This window comes from Synchiropus splendidus, chromosome 11 (genome assembly GCF_027744825.2).
Source record: "Synchiropus splendidus isolate RoL2022-P1 chromosome 11, RoL_Sspl_1.0, whole genome shotgun sequence".
In the NCBI taxonomy this organism is placed as follows: domain Eukaryota; kingdom Metazoa; phylum Chordata; class Actinopteri; order Syngnathiformes; family Callionymidae; genus Synchiropus; species Synchiropus splendidus.
In genome coordinates this window covers 913,456-937,500 of record NC_071344.1, presented here as the reverse complement: position 1 = coordinate 937,500, position 24,045 = coordinate 913,456, and the positions used below count along the sequence as shown (strand labels likewise).

The following is a 24,045-nucleotide window of genomic DNA, read 5'->3' as shown; positions in this document are numbered from 1 at the left end:
GAGGCACCTCCTCTTCCTCAGCAGTTTCATGTGGACCTCGCACCTCACCTCTAACCCTGCTGCTCCTCTGGATGTGTCCATAGAATAGTGTGGCACAAATTGAGTTTGGCGATGGCACACACTCTATATACAGCAATCTGTTTCCTGAAAGATGAGTTGAGCAAGTAAACTACGACCAAGAAGCAGCCACTACTGTTATTTTATCAGCGGCGCTCGACTTCCTCTGATTCTGTACATCAGGCTCTGGCAAAAATAGTGGAGGGTTGCAGGGTCGGATTTGACAGCCTTGAAATTGCCATATACATTCATGATGGAAACGCAACACAGACATAGAAGAAATGAGGATCAAGCCAACGTTCAGTCACCCGCTGCACTTCAACTTGTTCTGGATGATTTTTATCCGTGATCCTTTCCTTTTCATCATTTGGCCACAAAAGCTGGTCCAGCGAGCACAGTGACCGGATCCTTGTGATGGAAACCTTATCTGTCTATCAGTCTCCAGCACCATCCTTCCCTCACCAGAAATACCTGAACTCGTTGCCAACTTCGATTAGGCATTTCACCCTTTTCCCATCGAGACCCATTATTTCAGATCTGGATGAGCTGGGCTTCATCCCACCCACTTCACACTCGCCTGCGAACCATTACTGTTGGTCTTGGCTTGATGGAGCCAGCAAAAGCACACCATGTGCTAAAAGTGGAGATGAGATCCTGAGGCCACCGAACCTAAAACCCACTTCACCCCAGCTGAGTTCAGAAAGACTGTTCAGAAAATGGACTGCGTTGACAACATCAACCAGTCCTGCAAAATTCAGCCCACACTGACTGGTACTTCAAAACGTTGCACTTCACTGACATCCTAATTTATGGTGCAGCATTGTGTGTCTTCAATTGAGATCATGTATTAGTTTTATAGAATGCTAATAGTGTTTAATATATCTGTACTACCGAAAAAATATTGAGAGAGATTGTGTCCGACAGCTGCTGGGCTGAAGTCCATCATGTCTGTGGTGGCAGCCAGAAGGTCAGGTGCGTTTCTCACGGCTGCCGGGTGAGATCTTTCATGTGACCAAGTTGGTCTGCGTCTAATGGAAGATGAAAACCTGTTTGTCTCAGAACCAACAAATCATTTTAAAAATAAGTCTGGAGTGTCTGTGTTGTTGCGTCCACCTCTCTCATCATAAGAGCCCCCAGAATTGCTCAACACAAGTCCGTCCTTGGTCAGTCCTTCTCAGCTCTGCCACTGACAATGACTCCATCAAAATACAGCTGCTGACTCCGTTGCTTTGCCTCATTATGTGGCTTGAATTTGTCTTCTGATTTGTGCGTCACCAGTGTGTCACTGCCTTCAGTCGTGTGTGTGTGTACGTGCTCTGACTGTATCTTATAAACCGGATGGGTTTTGGACTGTTCCCTACTCGCTGTCGTGAACAAACAAGGAAGCTAATGACTTGTGACCAACAGCGGGTGCTTAAAAACCTCTGTAGAGGGAGTTGTTAGTTACTAGTTTATTAGCCTTAACTATTTCCAAGAGGTTGGACTCGTGACATTTAAGTGTTACAATGTCCAAATCTAATCTATCTGAGCCCCTTGGTGGTGGACAGGTTGACTGATGAGGTTAGAGAAGAAGCCCCTTGGACCATGATGTTTGCAGATGACAATGTGATCTGTGGTGAGAGCAGGGAGCCAGTGGAAGGTGAGCTAGAGAGGTGGAGGTGTGCCTCAGAAAGGAGAGGAATGAGGGTTCGCCGCAGTAAGACGGAATACAATGTTGTGTGGTTTGGAAACAGTGGCACTGAGGAGAAGACAGGAGGCAGAGCTGGAGGTAGCAGAGCTGAAGATGCTGAGCTTCTCTCTGGGATGATGATAGGATCAGAGGGACAGCACATGTGCTCAGGTGTTCAGGAGACCAAGTCAGAGAGGCTGGATGGTTAGGGTTAGGGTTATAATAAATGGATCTAAATGAGGAGATAGTATTTCTTCTGTCACATCAGCAGTGACTACAAACAATTGTGAAGATAGAGAGTGTATTAAAACATAACAACAAATGCCTTATACAGCCTCTGCAATCCCAAGAGAGATTTCCCAGGTGGAATGTTGCTGGTGTCTGAGCAGAGAAAGCTGAAGATGCTGGAGGCTTTGCAGGTCTTCCAAGGCTTCCTCTGTGACTGGGTGCAGCAGTGTGGAGCGTGGACTCACAAATGAGTCTCAGTGTGATTGCAGTCTCTGAGGTCCTTGTCCTGACGGCCACTCGAAGACACTGAAACACTATCTGTTGCTTACTACTCATTTTCAAACCGAGCCGTTGCCCATATTTGGCTTTTCCACAGACGCACAGAACAAGCTCAGAATCCTTGCGACAGCATCCGCTGAATGCACTTTCGCTCGGGCATTGACAGCGTGATTACAGAAGTGAAGAAGGCGCCTGTTTGAAATCAGGACTCCGAATCAGGTAAATGTATTAAATCGAGCTGATTAAAGCTCATTCGATCGGTCGGCGGAGTATTGGGCGAAGATTAACTCCAGTTGATTTGTGTGGAAATGAATCCATTTCTTGTGAATTCGGGTGAACAGAAACCCCACGAACAGAGCCCAATTACATGTGGGAGTAGAGAATGAGTTTGAGGTGTGTGTGCGCGCGTGTGTGCACGTGCGTGTGCTCACCAGCATCTTTCTGCCAGCGTCTTCATGGCTCATTGGGATCTGTATCGATTGATCCAGTTTCTCTTTGTTTCCAGTCTTCTATTCTACTTGACTGATGCTACTCTCAACACCTGCTGTCCTTTGCTGAAACTACACTAACTGCTGCACTGGCCTTCTCGGGTAAAATTGCTTTAAATGGAGGCATTTCAGGCCGTAAAATGTCTGCAGAAGAATGTGGCTCCTGTAGTCCACCCAGGCAAAAATTTAAGAAGCTCCCTGCGACTCACTTCTTCCGTCTCGTCCTTGTGGCTTTTACACGTCGCAGCAGCAGCAGCAGCAGCATGTAGTGATGGAGCTGTATGTAACTGAATCTCTGGGTTTGAAGTCTCGGTGGAGGAAGATGGTGGCTGCCGAAGGGGAGTCTTCCATGGCAGGGGTCTGCTCTCATTTAACACCATTCTTTCTGTCTGTAACATGACTCAGCTTTACATGAAAGAGCCCCGACTGTATTAAAGCGCAGTGAAGATAGAAGAGGGATTCCTGGCAGGAGGACGAGGGAGAGAAAATGCACTAAGCTGCAACCCTTGATGATAAAGCGGAAGGCTTCTTTTGTGAATGAGAACACAAAGTTTAATTCCGATCTTTAGTTCACCTTCGGTGGGTTAAGATTTCGGTCAGCAGGAAGCCATTTCCACTTGCTGAAGAAAGGAGATGAGGATCTCCAACGAAGTGTGACGCGTGCTTTTATCGAGCTCCTCTCCCAATATTGGATCAGACATCATCATCACGCAAAACGAAAGACAAACCTGATGTCAAACAGATGGAGATGAGGCTGACGACCGTGTGCGACCACAGTAAAGAGGGTTAGAAGAGTAAAAAGTAGATAGGTTTATTGTTTCTTTCTTTCTTTGTTTTGACTAAACCACTGAAGACTTGAATCCAGCACTCACTCGTCCTCCTTCACTCCCTTTATCCCCAGCTAATTTATGTTGCATTTTGGATCAATCGGATTCCTAAATTCCCTTCAAAGGTGTGTTAAAAGGCACATTATGGAGCGATGTAGGGGCTTTGATTTCCTGAGAAGTCTCCTTGTCTTGAAAGCAGGACACTGAATCATTGAACCGCTCCGACTGAAGCTGACTGTCTCTGTTGAGTGGGCAAATCTTCGGTTCCCCGCTGAGAACCAAGGCCCTAGATCCGACGCTGCTTATCCTTTCCGCCATTTAACACTCAAATTAGATCCAGAAAGCTGGAGACCTCCTCCTTCCGACACATGCTCCTGATAGTCCTATCCGTAATAACCAGGCTCGACCCCCACTGTGAGCAAATCCGACTTGAACAAAGGTCCCACTTGGGATCCACAAGAGTTGAATTCAAAGAGTTTGTCGGCTAAGAGTTTGACCGTATCTCATATACCTCTGCCCAGACTGAAATACGATTTTTTAAAATCTCAACATGAAAAGGAGAAATGTCAACACTATTATAAGTGGTAGAAACTGTCGGTGCCTTTTATCTTGATCTATGCTGCTTCCCAGGGCCACAGTGGAGACGTGAAGGCGTTTTCATGGCGCTTACGTGATGGAGCTCAGCTGCAGCTCTCACACACAAATGTCACCAGTCGCACGCTTTTGAGCACAAACATACCCACTTAAACAATCATGACAGTTTGAGAAGCTTTCGCAAGGTTGGTGGAGGGTAGAAAGAAAAACACTTTAGCACCTCTTGTCTGTCAGAGTGGAGCGAGTGAAGGCAGACAAAAAGCCAGACGGGCCACGCGGACCCCCAGGCTCTCAGTCTCTATTCCAACGCTGACTGAGATTTGTTTTTTATTGGCTGTGAAGTTCCCTTCCCCTCACTCTCCTTCACAGTTCTTTCACCCATTTGTCGTCCTCCCCCTTCTCTCACTCCGTCTCTCTCTCCCTGTCTTGGCGTCTTTTATCTTTGACTTTCTTTCGCCTGTCTCTCTGAAGTTGAGGCTTAGCTGGCGGCTGGCACAACCAGGCAGAACTTGGATGAGCAATTGCCTTTACATGCAAAACTGCACGCTAAATGGAGTGACTGATGCTCTCGCAACGGTTTGCTGCCGGGCGAATCTCGATGTCGTCTTTGGTTGTCACTGAGAATCTGGCTGGCGGTGAGTTCGGTTCGCAGCTTGGTTAACAGGTGTGGCCTGCGCCTCTGCTTGTACAGGAGTATCGGCGGTAATATCGGCTGAAATGGCGACTGACATGACAGTATACTTTGCTGCGCTGCCTTTGCACGAAGCATACACACGTAATTCTGTACCACAATCTTATGCTTCTCGCGCCTTAGTGTGGAATGTAATCATAACCGGGGCCCAGGACTGTTTCTATCTAATCTGTAGACACACGGTGTTGACAACAACCAGCTTCTGCCAGCATTATCCCTGCATCTGCCAAATAATCAGCTCTCCGAACAACCGGCGAAGATCGACATTGTTGGTTGTGGGTCGGCGTTCATTATTGACAGGCATGCCGTTGCATCCCTGCCGCTAACGTACAACGTACATTAGCAGTGATGGTTATCTGAGCCGCTAGGCCTCCTCGTGCTCCTCCTTATTTATCTCTGCGGTGGTTTAAATAGACCAGAAAGAAGCCACACGAATAACATCATTTAGATTCCACTGAACTGTCTTCTTCTCCCCACACACCCTGCGCTTCTCTCTTCAGCTTGCCACATTCTCCGAGCACATCTCGGCGGGGTAGCCGGCAGCGTGGGTACAGTACAGAAACCCTCCTTTGCAGTACTGCCGTCCCATTACCTCTGGCAGTCATCTCACTGTCACGCTGATCAATGATTCATGTGTGCAAGGGGCCTCGGCCTGTTAGCTCACTGCACCGCTGCTCTCCGCTCGCCGCCACCGCCGCACCGCTTCCTCTGCCGCTATAATGACTGGACTCAGTTGTGGTTTCTCTGGCTTGTCATCTGTGTAGTTTTCCCTGAGAAAAATAGATGCTGAGAGGAAGACAGATAGACAGACACGGAGAAAAGAGTGAGAGTGGAGTCACACTGAGCATATGCTGCTCATGAAACTTGCTTCACGCTGTGTCCAAGTGTGTGTTTGTCTGTGTGGCTTTATGTACTTGATGCAGCCAAACATCAAGCTCCATTTGAAAGCAGCAACCTGCGATATATATGATGTGGTTTAAATGAGCACTTGGGGAAAAGAAGTCTGCCATTACATATGTTTTTTTCTGTATGCTGCGGTGAAGCACTGAGAAACGCAGAAGTTTAGTGGAGAAATATACACGAGTTTATAACAGTTATAGGGCTTTATTATACAAGGCCTTCAAGCAGTGCCAAAATATCTTCATTTATTGACATACAAGTAACATCCGACTTATGACCGGGATCGGCTCCAACCAACCCATCGTAAGTCAGACTGGGCGTAAGTGGAATGCCATTCAAAACAGCCGACGTGAGGGTTAGAGGTGCTACAGTAGTGGTAGATGGCTGTGTGAGAGAGAGATGCTGGGGTACTGTGCTGCCCTAACTGTCGTACGTGATGCCGGGCATCATGAAGTCGAGCAGGTGGTAAGTCGGATGTTACTTGTACTTTACGTTAGAGTGAACCATTCCACTGTCCTTACTCTTGACTGGCATCATGTTTTACGTCCATCACCATGCAGCTCAGACAGACAGACTGATGGAACAGACCTCTTCAGTTAATAAGCACGCAGACGGTATTTTGTTTCATCAAAAGGGCACTGCTCCTGTGGAGGGAAGTCAAACCCTGCGTTTGGCATGAGCAACATTAACCTGGGACAGAAAGTAGAAACCTTCTTTTTTATTTACAGCGATTATCAGACGTGAAACCAGGCAGCACTCAGACCGTGGGCCTAACCTGACAGACTTTGTTCACTATTTGCATTTGCCGTAAAAGAATGAAGCACTTTATGCCTCATAGTCGCGGTTGATTCATCTGAGTTTTAGTTTTAGTGTGAACAAATTGGTGAGTCCTGTCGTAGCTCATGGTCCCTAGTCAGCCATATTGTTCACTAGAACTGAGCACTGATTCTCCAGCCACTTGGGGTGGCTGCCTTAGAGCTGTCTACTGGTGACATATCATATCATCCCTTTAAACCACCCAATAAGTCAGTCGTGCTGAGGATATCACATATCATATTTAAATAGCAATCCCCTGAATAAAGAGGCTTGCTAATGACTGCCAATAAATTATTTCAAAGACTAAGAAAGCCTCAATTTACCATTCATTTTACCTTGAAAAATGTAACCAATTCAAAACCTTTAAAATAATGTGGATTCATCTGAGCTGTAAATTCTGCTGCTAGATTTATCACTTCAAAACGTGAACTACTTCTTCTCTGTGAAGAAAGGGATAATTTGATTTTTGATTGTTTTTTTCACAGCTATGGTGCTTATAAAATATTTAATGGCACCATTTGCCTGTTAAAAGTACCGAAATAGAATAGCATGTAGCCTTTGTAAAGGGGGGTGGTGTTTCTATTAGGTCCACTGCTTTCAACATTGCTTCAGAGGAATGAGTCTTTTTCTTGCTTTCGTTGAGCAGATGGCTGTAAACTGTACAATACTCATGAGCCTCAGTAACCGGTTCTTTGGGGAGCTTGAAAATCAGCCGCACAAATCAGATCCGCTCCATAAGTGGGAACATTGCGTGTTGTAGCAGAAAGCCACTAAACACACTTTCTCCTAAGTGAATGTTTTATCACGGAACTCCATCAGCGTCAGCTCTGGCTTGCAGGCTTCCACTGCCGTAACTTTTGAACTCCGATGACATCAGACGTTGCTTGGCGAAATGCCTCCTCTGATCAAAGCGGCATGCTGGCTGTTATGATATGTAACTATATAATATTGAGAGGCACATGTTTCTGAGTTAATGATCCAGTAAGATTCTTGGGGAATGTTTGGCTAAGCAGTTCCATCGGCTTCATTCTTAGATCTCTGAGTCAGACCTTCGGGCTCTTCAAACTTCTTAATCTCTACTTGCGTTCAGAAGACGATCGCCATGTTGCGTTGAAGGTTTACACTTGTGAAACCATTCCACTGCACTCACATCAACACTATTGCAGGACGGAAATAAGAGCCAGAGTCAGTAGAAGGAGCAAGGATGACGGCGTCGGATCAAACCCCCTCCTGGTTGGCCATGAGCTTGACTCACATCACGTGGCACATGAGACATATATCCCAGGTGACATAGACGTAAGGCTAAGATCGGAACTTTATGGTGTGCCCGCATCCAAGGGCAGAGACTTGGGACGAGTCTTTGCTTTCATGGGCAAGACTTGGGATGAGAACCAATAAACTTTCAGTTGCATTCAACTGGCAGAAACTGGCAGACTACAGTGACATGGAAGTCCACTTGACAGCTGCCAATACAGGAAACAAGGTGTACTACCAGTCCAAAGGTGTCTTCTGCAGAAGCCCATTGCAACACCTTCACCTCCTATTTGCCACCCTGGCTTGATGCTGGCTCATCTTCTTCTTGGAATATAACAAATGGACACTCAGCATACATTTTGAGATGTAAAAATGTTTAAATTAGACTCATGCTACCATAGACTAGTATTCCGGCTAGTATTCCATTGCCAAGGTATTGCCCTGGCTACATGAAAAAAAACGGACTGCCATATTGTTTGATGGGTTTCTCAAGTAGCCCTTGATGAAATCAAGAACAACCACTAACACACCGTCGACTCCACAACATGTTTTCTTTCCCTCAATTGCTTGTGCTCACAAGTATCAGCGTGCCTGCGTCTCCTCTCTTTGGCTCTGGATGCCAAGCGTTTAGTCGAAAGGTCAACAGCCATAAAACTGTGGAGTGAAGGAGATGAGAGAGGGACGCTGATGAGCAAGAGGGGAAGTAGGGTCTGAGGGGCTTTTTGAGGAGAACTGAAGAGGGGAGCTGCTGAGGACGCCTGCTGCATAGTTGTCGAAAGGGTAGGTGAACACTTGGACGGCAGATTGGAGATGGATGGGGAAGCGAGGGAGTTGAGCTCAAGAGCGAAGAGAAAGAAAAGCAATTCAGATGAGAGGAAGCGTGTGTAGAAAATGAAGCATTCCGAACGGTAGGTTTGAAATTCTAAATGTTGCAACTTGGCCCAACATTGCCGCGGCCCAATCTCTTCTGAGACCAGGAATGGTTGTTGGACTCCACCGCTCGGCGTAATACATAAAGAGCAGCACGTTCAACAGCAGGCCGTTGAAAGCATATCCGCGCAGCATCGTCTCTCCATACGTCAACGCTGAACACATCCTGAATGTGATTTTCCCCTGGATTCCTTCCCTTTGCGAAAGCAGCAACAGTTAGAGCGTCAAGCACTGAGGAGGATTTTCAGCAAATCCATGGAATTGAGTATACATGCCAGATGGTTTGGGTTAAACCATCACTCTTGTTTTCCTCCTGCACCGGCACGATTCATCACAACTAAGTCCACAGACGTGTTTTCAGGAGAGAATCCCCCACCCTGCATCTCTGATATGAAACCTCATCTCTCATCTCGTCCTTAAGTGCTGATGCATGCGGTCTGGAGCCCCATACTTCCCATGTTCCTCACCACATTAGCTGAAGCCTCTTCACTGATCACAGAGTCTGACTGGGCGCAGGGAGGTATTCACAGCACCTGCTCCTCTCTGCTCTCCTTCCAGTTTCAGGGTATTGTTTGGAAGACCATCCAGATCTTGGTCCCTAAATGTGTAAAGCATCATGGTCGAATGGTTCCTCAGCTGAAAGAGAACCATGTGGCAGATGAGAGATTTGTATGACAGCCCTGAGATCGGTGGCCAGCTTTCGCCATTCCTAGCAACAGCCGGTTCTAATGACATTTTCACATGCTGTTTAGCCCTGCTAGGTGGAGGGCAGCACCTGTGGCACTAAAACATTGTGAGTTATGTGTCCATCTTTTACCATCATTCTCAAATAGGATCCAGGAAGCAGAGCCACTTGTTCTGCTTATTACAGTATTGTTGCCACATTCCATTCAGCAAGCTCAGCACTAGCAAACCTCCTGTCGATTTGGTCTTGGATGGGAGGAGCAGCTTTCTGTGGGACAACTCTGCCTGTCACATATATCGTTGTCGAGGATGCGCTATGATTCAATTCAATAAAGTAAATAAGAATGAGTGTTTCCTGTTAGCTAAAAGAGACCCAGCAACCCTCCCTCACTATTGGGAACCAGAGGCAGCATCGGGGTGAAAAATGCTATACGTAGAAATATATTTGATCTCATTTGCTCTTTGTATATATTTATATCAGTTGTTAGAAAAAACAAGACGGCGGAATACTGATACACATCTTTTGATATGTCGACTGTTGGAAAATTTGAAAGTGGTCGGAGGTAAACGCACAACTTTGTTCCCCGATCAAGTGCTACCAAGGTTATCTATCTTCCAACTTTCAAAAACTTCACTGAAACTATACTCTCTCAGCCTCTCATCTTCAATTGCCACCTTTTTATCTTGTTCTCGCCGCCATGACACTACTTCAGGTGAGACCCTGAGGGACTCCGACAGCGACCTCATCCTGCACTTATGAAATCCATCACAAAAGACGTGCCGGCCCTGACCCCACTTCACGCCAATATCAGTGCTGATCCAGTTAGTCTTGAAGGTCGCAGAACAATGCGGCTGATATGACACCAAAGCTGGACACGATGAGTTTGAGTTTTGAAACCCTCTTATTCCCACGCCGAGACTCTTTGCTTGTCTGGTCCCGTCACAGGCTGACAGTTCAATGAGTTGGACCTAAATGATGCGTGACCTTTCCCTCACGGCCCCAGTAATCAGCAGTGTTGTGCTTTGAAGAGCTTGAGCAGATATCTAAACCAACAGTGGCCGCTGCAGTGTGTGATTGGCTGGTGGCCACTGAGGCTCCTGATTCAGCGGTGTTTCCATGTAGTCGCCGGTGCTTTTGAATGAGCTCTTCCTCATCAGTGGGACTTTGTGGTGACGACGTTTGCTGACGGAACTCAACTGAGGCTGCGTTGGTCACAGTTTGAAATGGTGGATTTGAAGTTCTAAGGAGCCATTTTGAGCGTTTGAGCCAGCACTTGTCAAGTGCAGTTAAAAAAAAAATTCAAAAAAGATTCGAATAAAGAAGAGAGACAGTGAAGATGTTTGAAGTCGTTAGAAGTTGCTCACCTTGATCTGCATGCAGCCGCCATCCTCCCGACCGCCGCCATCACCCGGCAACTTTATGATTCGGGTTTCTGTTTTTGTTTGATGCTGTGAATGTGACAGAGGAGAAACTCAGTGACGATTTGTTTCATTTTCTTTGCGGCTCACAACCAGCGGACGATAGTCTACCTTCACGGATCCTTTCAACGTGAAAACCCAAGGATGCCGCGGCATTTGTTTACTTCAGCTTTATCAGAGAATCGGAAGTGGAGACTGTAAATGTCGTTTTTTTGTTTTTTTTGTATAGAATCAGATGTTGTGAAATGATTTACTGGTATATTCTGGTAAGACATTCCTTACAAGAGTCGCCGAAACGTTTGTCTTTGTCGCTGTTTACTTTCAATCTGCACATGCCACAAAAGAAGATGAAAAGAAAAAGAATGAGGAATAATAATAATAAAGGAGGAGAAATGAATGGTTTTCCTGAACATCATTTGCATTTAAAACGATCCACACTGTGTCCAGGTTGAACAGTTCTTGTCTACTTGGGAATACTAATATACATTATATCATATAATAGGAAGCTCGATTTAGGGAAATAAAAATACATAAATAAACAAAGACAAAAAACAACAACAACAACATAATAATAATAAGAAGCTAGGAGTACAAATCAGGGTCAAAATGGATGAAATGCAGCCAAAATAAATAAATAAATTATCACCAGGATTTAAAGGAAGAAGGCTCTGACTCAGTCAGTCTTGTCTCCTCACATCCAAGGTTCAAAGTGGAGGTGCTCCAGTGGAAAAAGCTCCTTCGATTTGGACCTTGACTTTAAAGGGCCCACAGAGTTGTGCAAATTAGCTCTTTGGTGGTTGACATTCGGTCATGTCAGGATTTTAAAATTCATTTGTAGGAACCCAGCCCCACATGTGGTGGAGCTGAAACTGGGGTGTGGGCTTGGGAGGAGCCTTCTGAGCTGCTTTACTGACTATAAATGCTGGGTGTCCACCACAAAAGATCTCTCACTTGATCAAGCGTATTTGAGCGGCGTGGAAACATCTAAACAAAACAGATGACACCTAACCCCAGAAGGACAGCTTCAGATTGGTGGGAAATTGACTTGTCATGATTAAAAACGCTCATTTTTTCTCTTTTCCCTGTGATTCAATGCTTCTCCGTTCTGCTTCTCCTGGCAGAATCCGTGAAATGGTTTAACAACGAATTATTTCAAGAACACACCCTATGTTTCAATTATGATTTCTGTATTTTTACTTCCTTTTATTTTGACATGTGACAAGTGTTAAACTTGTGAAGGAAGGACAGGCCGCCGTATGTACCTACGGCTCATTACGGTCACGTTACGAGCCGAATGAAAGGTCGTACTCATTCATCACCTTTCAGAATTTCCCAAACTGACAAAGTCCAGCTGCTCATTGAATTTAGCCTTTTCTTCTTCCCATAAAGTGGGCCATTCATGCAGTGCAGATCACCGTCAAAGTGCGGTTCAGTGGCCCCAGTTTCACCATCAACAGTGGTCACTTCACCTTCCATGATATTTGCCTGAGACAGTCGGGGGACGGCCACTTGTGTGGAACAGCATGTTTGTCCCAGTCAACAGGCTTGAAGAGTGGGAGGGGTATTCCAGGCTTCTCACACACCTTGGGCTCTTTCAAAGGCCCATATGGATCCTGGATTTACTGCAGCTTATTCATGCATAAAAGAGTGTGCCCAACTCTTCTCAGTGCTGTGTGTGTGTGTGTGTGTGTGTGTGTGTGTGTGTGTGTGGACCTGAAATGAGGTGCCAGAGAAGCTTTCCAGGAGCGTCGGACACTCCTGCGTCCATGACTGGATTTTAATCAACAAAATGTGTTTCTCTGTCTTTGTTCGTGTGCGGGAGCAGCCGTCCACCTCTTAGGTCTGACCTGGCATCTGCAGCACGGCGAGAGCCAGCTGTATGAAAATGGGCTGAGCGCCGCAGACCATCAACAAGACGACCGCGGCAAGATCAGACCCACCAGCTCCATCCACCTGCTGGACACGCTCAACGACAACGCACCGCACGCTGGCGACAGAGGTGAGCGGCCCAGTTGGCGTGGAAGAGCACGGACCGTGTCCAGTGAAAGTGAGGCAACACCGAAGTAGCAGTCAAGTACAGACGGTAGAGACTGTGTGGCTAAACAGATGGCTGCCCCAAGACTACAAACATGGCGTCCAATAACTTTTTCATTTGATCATAGCAGCTTTTTTTATTATTATTAATTGAGCTCATGGATTAGTCCCACGCCGGTGAGAACGACGTCGGAGCAAGTCGACGAGCTGCATCTTTTCTGGCTGTGTCCTTCCCCCGCACAGTCCGACTCCCACGTTCACCTCCACATTTCATTCCAAATTCTCTCCATTTTACCTCAATTTACTGTCCATTTCCCCAACCCAGACATTCGGGACGCTTTTCGCAATTTTAAGGATTTTTGATTATTAAAACTGGCGCCCAGCCAGTTCAATCGGAAGCGGCTGATTGCTTGGCCGCTGCTGTTTCTACTTCTCCTCATCTGCTTTTCCAAACTCATTCACATGTCACAGTGATGGAGTTGAAATGGTTGACGTTAAAACTCAATTCAGCCCTGTGGGTGCGGGACCGAGTGGGGAGGCTCCCACCACACTCGCCCCTCTCTGCACTTTACAAGTTGCCCTCATTTTGGAGATGTTCCCCTTTGAGTTGATTTATTTCGCCTCAGTCTGTGTTGTTTTGAAACGGCAATAATGGTCTTTAGAGTCAGAGAAAATAAGGCATTTAATGACCCAGTGCTGAAGCAAAATTCATCAACTTGCTGAGCTGTAAAAGGCTGAAGTTTAAATTTCACTGTTTAAAACATGGAAAGCTGAATGGGAGGGTGATGCTTCATGATGGACAGAGATGAAGGGAGGCGAAGAAGAGAGTGCAGGGTGGACGGAATGGGCTTGGACAACTGTCACGTCCGAGCTGGAGCTAAGGTGGCAGGGAGAGTCGTGGTCACTGCCATGTCGAGACTCAGGAGTCAGAGATCCAGACGCTGAGGTTGTCATTGGACTTGAAAGGACAAGATCAGAAATGGTATGTCAAGCGGACACAGCTCCTGTGGAGGTCCAAGTGTGGGAGGCCAGATGGTGAGGTATGTTGGATGATGACTCACTCGGGAGATCTACTGAGGTAGTGGGGGCTGACTTGGTGACGCAAGCCTTCGTGGTCAGTGGATGGAAGTTTCAACTTTATTCCGTTGACCTGACTTTGCGCTGAAAAGACTGAAAAGTAGCAGATTGAAGGACTGTACTTTAGATGATTGTTAATATATCACTATGTTATTATTATTATTATTATTATTATTTATTTTATTTATTTTATTTTTTATTATGTTTTGTATTTAATCTTTTTTAAGTGAAAGAAGAGGAAGAACATGTATTTTACAATGATTATTGTATAAAATAAAGTTTGACAAGTCTAGTTTAGTCAAAATATGAGTAGATATTTATGTTTTTCAATTATTTTGTTTAAGTGAAAGAAGAGGAAGAACATTATTTTACAATGATTATAGAATAAATTACGTTCTTTTAGTGTAGTTGAGTGTAAAGTTTAATGGTGTGTTATTATTATTGTTATTGTCATTGTTGTTATTAATAATAATAATATTATGTTTTGTATTTATAGTATAAAATAAATGAAATTGTACAAAAGATGAGTAGATATTATTTATTTATTTATTTGTATAGAAAGGTTTGAAATTGTGCTCAGGCAAAAAACAGAGAAGAAAAATAAGTGATATAAAAGAAAAGAAATATAAAATGAGGTAAATCCAATTTCCTGAGGATGAGGTTCAGCAAAATTGTGCTCTGCCCTGTACGTGTAAAAAATAAAAATAAAACCATTGAAATTCATCTAAATGCAATGATTCAGCGACTTAGGAACTGTCCATATTCCTGACAAAAGATGAAGAACGTCAGCGGATGGTGCTGTTAAGTCATCGGTGTATTCGTGGCGTTTCTGGAGTGGAACCTCCACGTGTCACACAAAGGCCAGGGGTCGCCCACGGGCCGCTCCTGCTCCCGGGGCTGGTGCTGATATCAAGCCATCCTGGTCTGAATGTCAGGAAGACACCGCCAGTGTCTCAGCGAGGAGAGCGCAGCCTTCAACCCAGTACTCCTCTATTAGAAAGGCCAGGTAATTGCTTAATCATCTTCTGTCTCAGCCGCTGCGTGCGCAGAATGGGCTCCAGCCCTTCAGCCATTTCTTAACCAGCCAGAAGAATGACGAACACCAATTTAACCCCATGATATGGAACATTAATTGTGAGTGTTTCAGGTCATGAAGTCAGGCAGGACACGGCCACCTTCACGCTCCAGCTGCCTCTGATGGATATTACATGCCGCCTGCTCGCCGCCCCTGCGCACCCCAGAAACAACTTTGAGTTTTTCACCCAAAATGCAATGAGCTGCGTTTTTTGGAGCAACCTGGGACGTCTTTCCCCCAGCTCCTGATGAATCCTCAGGTTGGGAGGGGGGGGGGATTAACACACTCATCGGTAGCTAAATCCTCCAATAGAGCAGAACGGGGTCACAACATCAAGTTGCATCATGATCCTCTATTGTCTCAACTTCCTGTGCTTTATATGCACCATGAGGAGCGGGGAATCCAACGGGCGAAGATAAGCCGCTGGTGGCGGGCGGCACGTGGCACGTTGGAGGTAGTCTCCAGACAGAGGAGGGCCACAGAGATTAGAGATTAGGCTGTAATCCAGTGTGGTAGATTATCACGCTCATCCTGATGTAGCCATCACCTCTCACACCAAGGAAGCGCACAATCCCCGCGATTACAACGTGAGAGATGGTGAGAGGAATCCGCAGGGAACCTGAGGCAGACGTGACAGTCGAGATGTGTGCAGCGACTGATGGCTGACAATCGGTGAGAGATGGGGAGATTATAGATCTATATTCGTCGCACGCTGGGAAAGCGCTTCCATTCTGGCTTTCAACGGAGAAATGTCTGAGACACAGACGCGCGCACCGTTTCGTCAGTAAGCCGTCGCTCTGGACAGAAATAGGAAGGAGAGGGTTTTACCACCATCGGGATCCTTTGAACCAGAGTGAGACGCAGCAGGGATGAGACCTTCAAGTACAGCGGGAAATTTGTGTCAGTTCTCCGTCTACTGTAGGATAGGGAGCCGCTTCCTTGACTGAGAGTCGAGTCAGGACGTTTTACAAACTGAGAGGCTCGTCACCTTTTAGTAAGGAGCAAATACATTTATGTCAACTTGGAGGGAATTTCTAGCATCATGTTTGGTCACGTTTTGACCAAATGAATCCATTTTGCCATCATTCTTGCTGGACTCTGACTCTGTTGTGGCCCATCAGCACTTTGGATCCCAACAGTTTGCTCAAAAATCCCATTCATTACTACTTTAAAGTGTAATGATATTGGGTGTCGACGCCACGACCAACGCGGTGCTCAAGCTGCGCTTTTCAGTCGGGTGTTTGGGCGTGAGGCTGGATGAAGCGTATTTAATCGCAAGGTTTTGACGCAGAGTTTGCGCTGCGTTTCATGGTGTGAGCGAGTTTTTGGCTCACACTCCAGACCCTGGCACGAGAGGTCGGGGAACGACAGCAGGGCTCCCTGGTCGATCCAGCCTCCAGCATTTGCTCCAGTCAAATGAAGCCAGGCTTATCAGCTCTACTTTGTTGTGGCACCTTTTTCCTTCTCTGTGGCGTCTGCGACTTACTCTACTTCATAGTTCATCTTGCATTGATATTGCAACCTATTTTTAACAACTTGTTTTTCAGCCCTCAAAAACGTTTTCAAAAGTGCAAAAGAAATCCTGTTAAATTATGAGTACAAATAAAGGCACAATTGAGGCAAAGCACCAATGAAAAGGTCATTTGCATACTGCATGTAAGCCACTGTAGCGGGCCATTAGGCTCCTATTGTAGCTTTCAGTTATGACAGCGCTCGCCGACGTCAGTGAAAAACGTCTCTGCAACTTTATGTGACCTTCAGAGAGATGCAACATCCCCCAGTACAGGGATGTTAGGGGTTGGTAATTTTTAAAAAATATTATTTATCATAGGAAGAAAAGGGAGCACCTTCATATTTATTACGTTAAGCATCAGGTGCAAAAATCTCCTGCATTTTTATTTATTTATTTATGTTAAATCATTATCTAATGATAATAAAATGATATATTCATTAGTATATTCATAGTTTGAATGAAGTTTTGGACCCAAAAATGAAAAATGAAATCTGAAAAGGGTGTGAACTATGAATGCAGCCGTGTCAGTGTTATTCCAAGCAAGTGACGTTTTCTTCAGTCTAACCTGCTGCTGCTGCTGACTCAGCAACCTGGAAGCCATACTGCACTGTGGTGGGTCGGATGGGAAGTAAGTCTTTGTCCTTGGGGGGTGTATAGAACACAGGGATAACATCACAGCGGAGCCGTTTGCTCACAACATCACGGACATAAATGAACGGAGGATTGCGGCTCTTTTTTAGCACATGAAAATGTGAATGTATATTCTGTGTTTACCAACACTAAACTGTTGCTTGGTCACAAGAGATGCAGTGACTTTCACGCTGAGGGTGTCAGAGTTTGGAAGCGCCTGGTCGGGTTTGCCAACCAAACAACCTCAAACTGAATGAAGCAGATGATGAACAGGAGGATTGTATGGATGTCCGTGCTGCGTCTGGTGCGCACCTCGCGGCAGCAGGGGAACATCACAATCCCCCGACAGAGAAACGGAGCGCTTGCAATATCCCTGATTGAAACTGGTGACCCAGTGCAGAGGCATCAAACAAGCTCCACTGAATAAATACAAGGTCATAATCCCTTTGTTTTCTTTCCCATGTATTCTCCCCTCGTTCTTCTTATCTTGTTTTGATGTCAGCTGCCAAGAAGCTCGTGGCTGGGCCTCATGTGTTGGCCCAACACTGGGCTGGGGACCGAGGCAGGGAAACCAAGTCTGGAGGCGGCGGGCGCGGCGGCGGCGGGCGCGGCGGCGGCGGGCGCGGCGGCGTGCAGCACGGCTCCAAATGCTCATTGACATGTTGTGTCATGTGCGTATGGCCAGTGTCTTGTCAAGGCACTGGGCCTGTTTTATGTTCTCGCCGCTGTCTCCCTCGCAGCTTCCAGAGATCAGCCCTCCCAGGTCCTCCACGCTGGAGAGCCGCTCCAATTCGTGGCGCTTTAATTGCCACTCACCTCCCGATCATCAGCGCTGGGCTCGTGCTCCAGTCTGAGCCGCAGCACTTTTTAAGTCCCTGTGTATCCTGAGCAGCGCCACTGTCAGGGCCGCCCTGGGGTTCATATTGAAAGGCTAAATGAAACGTCTTCACTTCATGATCTGACTTTAATGAACTTCACTGCTGCGCTCATAATTTCCCCTGGAATCTTCAAAGCGAATCAATGTCCTTTCATCTCACTCCTTTTGGCTTCAGAGTCAAACTGATGTTCACTATTATGTTTGTGATGTGTTCTTGAGTTATGTCAATGTAACTGTAGTTGTTCATGATATATTATTATTATTATTATTATTATTATTAGTGCTGTTTCATATTTATTACTTGCCTTCATACACATTATCCAAATTAATTTGCACTAACATACGGAATGATATAATTTTATATTTATATATATATATATGTAGAGAGAGAGAGAGTTAATTTAACACTTTATATAGTGTGAAATGAAAAAAAATCTGTTCTTTCTGCCAACTTTTCGTCCATCTCTTTCTTTAACTCACTCATTTTTCTGTTGCCCCCCCAACTCTCCGCCGCCTCTGTCAGTAGTATCATTTGTCTGTAAAATGAGTACACCTCTGCATGACACTGTGTCCTTGTTACCATTAAAGAAAAGAAAAGAAAGAATGTAATATAGATCGAGTTGCAATAGCGTATAACCTAATAAGCAATCACACTTTATTCTGGTACGGCAAATACGTATGTTGCTTTAGGTGAAAAACCTATGTTACTATGTTCTTATGATTTGTCTGTTGATGGAGTTCTTTTTAAAGATACTTTAACTTTGATTGAAGTTTAACAGCAATATTTTGTGAGACTTGTGATTCAATGTTCATGGAAGCATCTTGCAGATCATAGGTTCAAGGCCCGCTTGAGGCCCCTCCTGGCTGAGACAAGCCTGGGTATCTATAGCGTGTGTGCTCCCCAAGAACTCCGCTTTCCTCCCCATCTGCATGCCCACAAACACAGGCAGTAGATTGTCCCTCGGTGTGTGGGTTTTCCTCGTGTGTTTGCACCCTAACATTGGCTGCCGACCCCTCGCCCCCCGCAGCCCAGACAGGCTCCAGCGCCTCCGTAGGGAAACACGTGAGAAAATGAAGGGAGCGATTTCATCTTGCAGTGATTCTGACCACACACACGGTCCAACATGGCCGCCGTGTTCACGGACGCCATCACAATCCCCCTCGTATGTGTGAGCAGATCTCCAACAAGGAATGAAGCATGTTGCATTTTGCGAGCCGTTTGATCCGTCAATAATATGGAGCGATAGAAAGTGACACAAAGTGGAGGAGCATATTGCCTCATTATGAGCTGCAGATGACGAAATGAGCGGCTGGCGCTCCGACATCTGAGCCGGGCCTGTGTAAGCCGGCGGATGCCAGGAGAGTTCGCGCCCATATCTTGTCACTCTATCTCTTGGTGTGGTTGGAAATGGTGTGTAGATGGATGCAACGTGACACAGACAGAGAGGGGGGCTCTTAAAGAGCACATCAATATTCCAGGCTACGTGCAGGGAGGAGGAAAGTGTGTGGGAGACAGACAGAGAGAGAGAGAGGGATGGGACTGTGAGGTGGTGCATGTGTGCAAATGCTGATGCACTGGTCCATGTTACACTGGTCTCATTGATTTTCTCACGCTGGGATACATTCTCAGGATGTAACACACGCAGACACACACCCAGGCACTATCAAGAGGCAAGATCATTTAGTCAACCCCCCGCTTCACCGCCTGAAGATGAGAGCAGCACTTTTACTTTCCCTGCCTGCTTTCCAAACAACTGGCAGCCAAGAGACATTGAACTAAAGAAACAAGACAACCAGCCGGTGTTTCATCTGGCGGCACAATAGCTTGTCCATGCTCCCAGTGGTCACCACTGCGTTCCTGTCTTTGCTTAGAGAGGGACCTTGGAAAGGCTCATTATTCAATATGATTATTGTTATTGTTATTGTTATTGTTATTGTTATTACGATTATTATTATTATTATTATTATTATTAGTAGTAGTAGTAGTAGTATATTTGTTGACATTTTAATAGTTTTTTTCTCATTTGATTTACTGTTTTTTAATGTTTTTTTTTTACTTATATCAGGGTGAATACACCCTCAAAATAAGGATTTGTTATCGTATTATTATGAATATGCATTTAAGAATTATTGATTTACTAGCAGCCAAATTAATATAAGTACATGCATAATTGCTGTATGCAAAAACAAATACACATATCTGATATTATTATTATTATTATTATTGTATAATGTTTGTTATATAATTATTATTATAATAGTATCTCCAGTATTGGACGTTGGATAAGGGGAACAGGCAACCGAGAGAAGGGTACAAAACACAGGGTACAAAACCTCGCTGGATGCGAGGAGGACCATTTCCTGAGAGGGTGATTTGGAGCTGCCACCGACGCTCCTGAATGGATTCCTACTTCAGATCAACCAACACGTTAAAGCAGCTCCCGCTGGTCTCACTCACATCTGAGGTATGGCCTGAAGTCTGGCGCGAGCTCGCCGTGCTGCACCTAACAAATACTTAAAAACCATGGATCAGACCCGGGAAATGAATGCGGCGTATTTGGCTCCGGCTTCACAAACAGGGCTTTGTGAGTAATCCTATTTAAGGTCAAACAAACGGCTCTCGACGTAAACAGCGACGGCGTTTTCAGGGACTTTTTGGAATAAAAGCTCAAGAACTTTTGCCGCTGTAGGTAACGCAGCCCTTCAAAGTTAATCTTGTTATTTGGGTGTGGATTAAAAGTTGAAGTGTCAACATGGCAGCGCTGCCTCTTTGCATGAGAATGAATGGCCTCCTCGCTCCGCTCCAGAAGTGTGAAACTGCACTGACAAATTATGACTATTATTCATGTCGGCGTGAACAGTCGAGGGTTGGTTTGCATGTTAATTGTTGTGATGCACGGAAACAAGCACTGCTCACCTGTGTAAATAGACTGGAGTGGTTTCTTCTCTTCTTCTCCTGCACACTGGCACAGGCAGGCTTCTTTTTCCATCCAGTGACGCACACAGCCAGATCTCTGATGGAGCTTTGTTTGTCGTTTTAGCTCCGTGTGTAAAGGAACAATAGCAATCTGGCTTGTTTTTCAACTGGTGCATCTTCTTAGCTTTCCGACAGAGCATCTCCAAGGCACTAGAAATAAGAAGGCCAAAACCTGCAAGAGCCAGTCCAAACACACGTTCCCTCCATTTCCAACCATCAGGAAAGCAATTTGTTCCATTTGCAAGCAGGCAGTGGCGCGGGCCGTAAGAGAGGCTATTTGGAACAGGAAGCCTGGTTTTCCCAGGGACAATAGTGGAGTTGCTGCTGTTTACATCGCTCCCGACTAAGGCTGTCTGAAGGCACGTCTTCTCTTGGAGAGTTGGGGAGCCATGGTGCTGCTGCCTCTTGAGTCGGTGCACTTGCTAGGATTCTCGACCCCTCTGAAGGATCTAGATGCAGAGGTGGTCGCGTCCAAATCTTCTTCACGTTGAATGGACTTCTCCAGTGAATAAAGTAAATTCTGCCTCCGTTGTCCGCCATGTTGACTTCCCACTAACTTTGGACCCCCTCCCCACCACATGTCTGACTGTTGAGAGTCTTTGGCTTGGTGAGGACCTCCCTTTACGGAAGCTAGTGGCTTCTTCTCCAGTGGGAATCGGGTAGTCATTCGTAGAGGACAGCTAGCCCCTTCTCACTGTCATCTAACCGTGAGTGGTTTCAAAACAGATCTGAGTTGGAGGGGTGAAAGCTTCCGTCTGGCTTGCCAACTGTTGAGCATTTTTTCACGAGGAAGGTAAGGTTCAGCTCTCATCATTCAATGCTGAAGAACCATGAGCTCTCTTTTGACAGTATATCCGCGAGCTAATCCTCACTCCCTGTTTGTATGTTGAAGTATAACTCTCAAAGGTTGATGAGAGCCAAGAAAGGAAAAAGTAATTATAGACATAATTGAAAATGTCATCTGAATATTCCCTTCCCTCAGACAGACTGCCACTCCATTATTCCCCTGTTAATTATTAAGACCCATACTGGGCCAGCGAGCGTCGCGGGACAGTGCTCGTGCGCACCTGTCCGTCACAGATGCCGCCCGAGGCCGAGTGCTGATCAGTAAAGGCTGCAGAGGAATGCAAGGCCCAGTGGCTTCGAGCTTGTGGGTCCCCTGACTGACTGACACTCACTCGATGTGGAGAGGAAGCAGCGCACCTATTAAGCCTCCTGCTCAAAAGCCCCGTAATTGAATTCAAGTAATTATAGAGACCTTGGCCATTGTGATATTTTTATTCATCCTGCGGCAAACCCAGTCTCTCCTCTCTGCATTCGGAACACTGCTAATGTTGTGGGCACGTGTGCCAGGAGTTCAGGCCAGGGTCTCGGCGTTATTATCGGCTGGTGGCCACAGTCACAAGGTTCCCGTCCCCGCGGACACGCCCCCTCACCAGGACCCCAGCAACTCTCCCCGCCCATTCTCTGCTTCACAGCAATCTTGGGGATAACATTAATTGCAAAGACAGTTTAGTTCCTTCGAAAATAGATTCCAGGTGTAATTGTTTTACCTGAATAACCCGCAGGCTAGCGCAATTAATTGGACCTTTTGTCTCCAGCCCTAATGTAGTTCATCTCTCTGCTGGGCCCACGCTGGCCACACAAAACTCCACCAGATAGGTGGAGTGGATCAGGCGGTGATCCAGTGGAGACACCACGTGCAACACAGAAGGCTTGACGGAGATGTTGTAACGTGTGACCTCAGCCTCCACCTGACTCTCCACTTCTCCTGGAGGCTTGCAACAACAGATCCACCTCCTCCATATTAACCAATCTCGCACATCCTCCCGAGCATGACCTGTCCCTCAAAGGTGGGAAAGAATTTCTGAAGGGCGTTAAATGGAAAACCCACAGGACCATCTGGGTTTGGATCACCATTGTACTGAGTAGTGGAAATCACTGAAGATTGTGCTGCGACGACTTCGCTTCAAACCAACTGTGAATGGTGGATTGTAGTGATACGTAGTTGATGTGTCATGAAACAGTCAAACAGGGTTGATGAAACACTGTCCTAATTTACAGTGCTTCATGAAACCTCATCAACCCTTCAGTACAGTGACCCATCACCAGTGGACTGGGTTGCCTAACTCTTCAGCGCAATATTCCGTGGCTCCCTAGCAACTATGCTGAAGGAAAAGAGAGAATATGCAGTACATTGTTTTAAATGAGCAATTTCACCGTTCACTCTTTCCAACCAGCTTTGACGTCACTATATCAGGAGGCTAACTTTCAGTCCGCTTGTGGTATAGTGGGGTGCTGACTGCCCGGGGGCCCAGCAGTACCGGGTATGAAACAGTTGGCCATAGATCCTCCCCCTGAGCAGCAGATTGATTGAAAAACAAGCTTAAAAGGGAAGCCATCGCGGCTGAAATTACACATCACTATCCTCAGGGATGCTTTAAGCAAAACTATTTCTGTGTTGTCGAGCCACTGAGGGCAGCTTTGTTGTGTTCACACCAGTAAATAAAAAAATGATGGCTTCATTACCACGCTCACCGTCGGTTATTCTGAGCGGACCTTTCACACCGACAACCTTTTCATTCTGCCGCCGCCTCGTTTCGCTTCATGGCCGACACGAGCAAAGTGTGCGACTCTTTCATCGCCTCTTAAAGCAGCCTCGCCGCTTTCAATAGAAACTCTCTGGGCGAACAGGTCCAGTCGGCAGCGAGCTAATGATGGAAGATGTACGTGACGCCATTTGTTTCCTCCACCAAGCTGTTGCAGCATCACGGCTGGATATAAATAAAAAAAAGACATTTCTTTTTCGTTTCAAAAGGATGCTTTTAATAAACCCAGCGGTGGTGCTGGTGGATGCCATTGATTGACGGCTAATCTGATCGCAGAGGGAGGCCTGCAGGTGCTAGTGCAACCCCTCTGCTTTCAGGACAAACTTTTCTTTTCCTTTTTTTTTCTCAGCAGAATGAGATGCAGGACTGTTTTTCCAATTTCTTGCATCAGCAGCAAACTTGAGACCTCCACTCTCT

The 24,045-nt window shown here is 46.0% G+C and overlaps 1 protein-coding gene across 3 annotated transcripts in view; it reads left to right on the top strand.

The window, feature by feature from the left end:
• Positions 1-24,045, top strand: part of tenm1 (teneurin transmembrane protein 1) — a 229,552-nt gene that overhangs the window by 100,630 nt on the left and 104,877 nt on the right. For 2 of the 3 annotated variants that reach the window (XM_053879956.1, XM_053879954.1), the window contains one exon: positions 12,662-12,835. The exons of the other annotated variant lie outside the window; for it this stretch is intronic. In XM_053879956.1, coding sequence (XP_053735931.1) covers positions 12,662-12,835 — 174 coding nt within the window. The remainder of the gene's footprint in view (positions 1-12,661; positions 12,836-24,045) is intronic. 3 annotated transcript variants of the gene reach the window in all.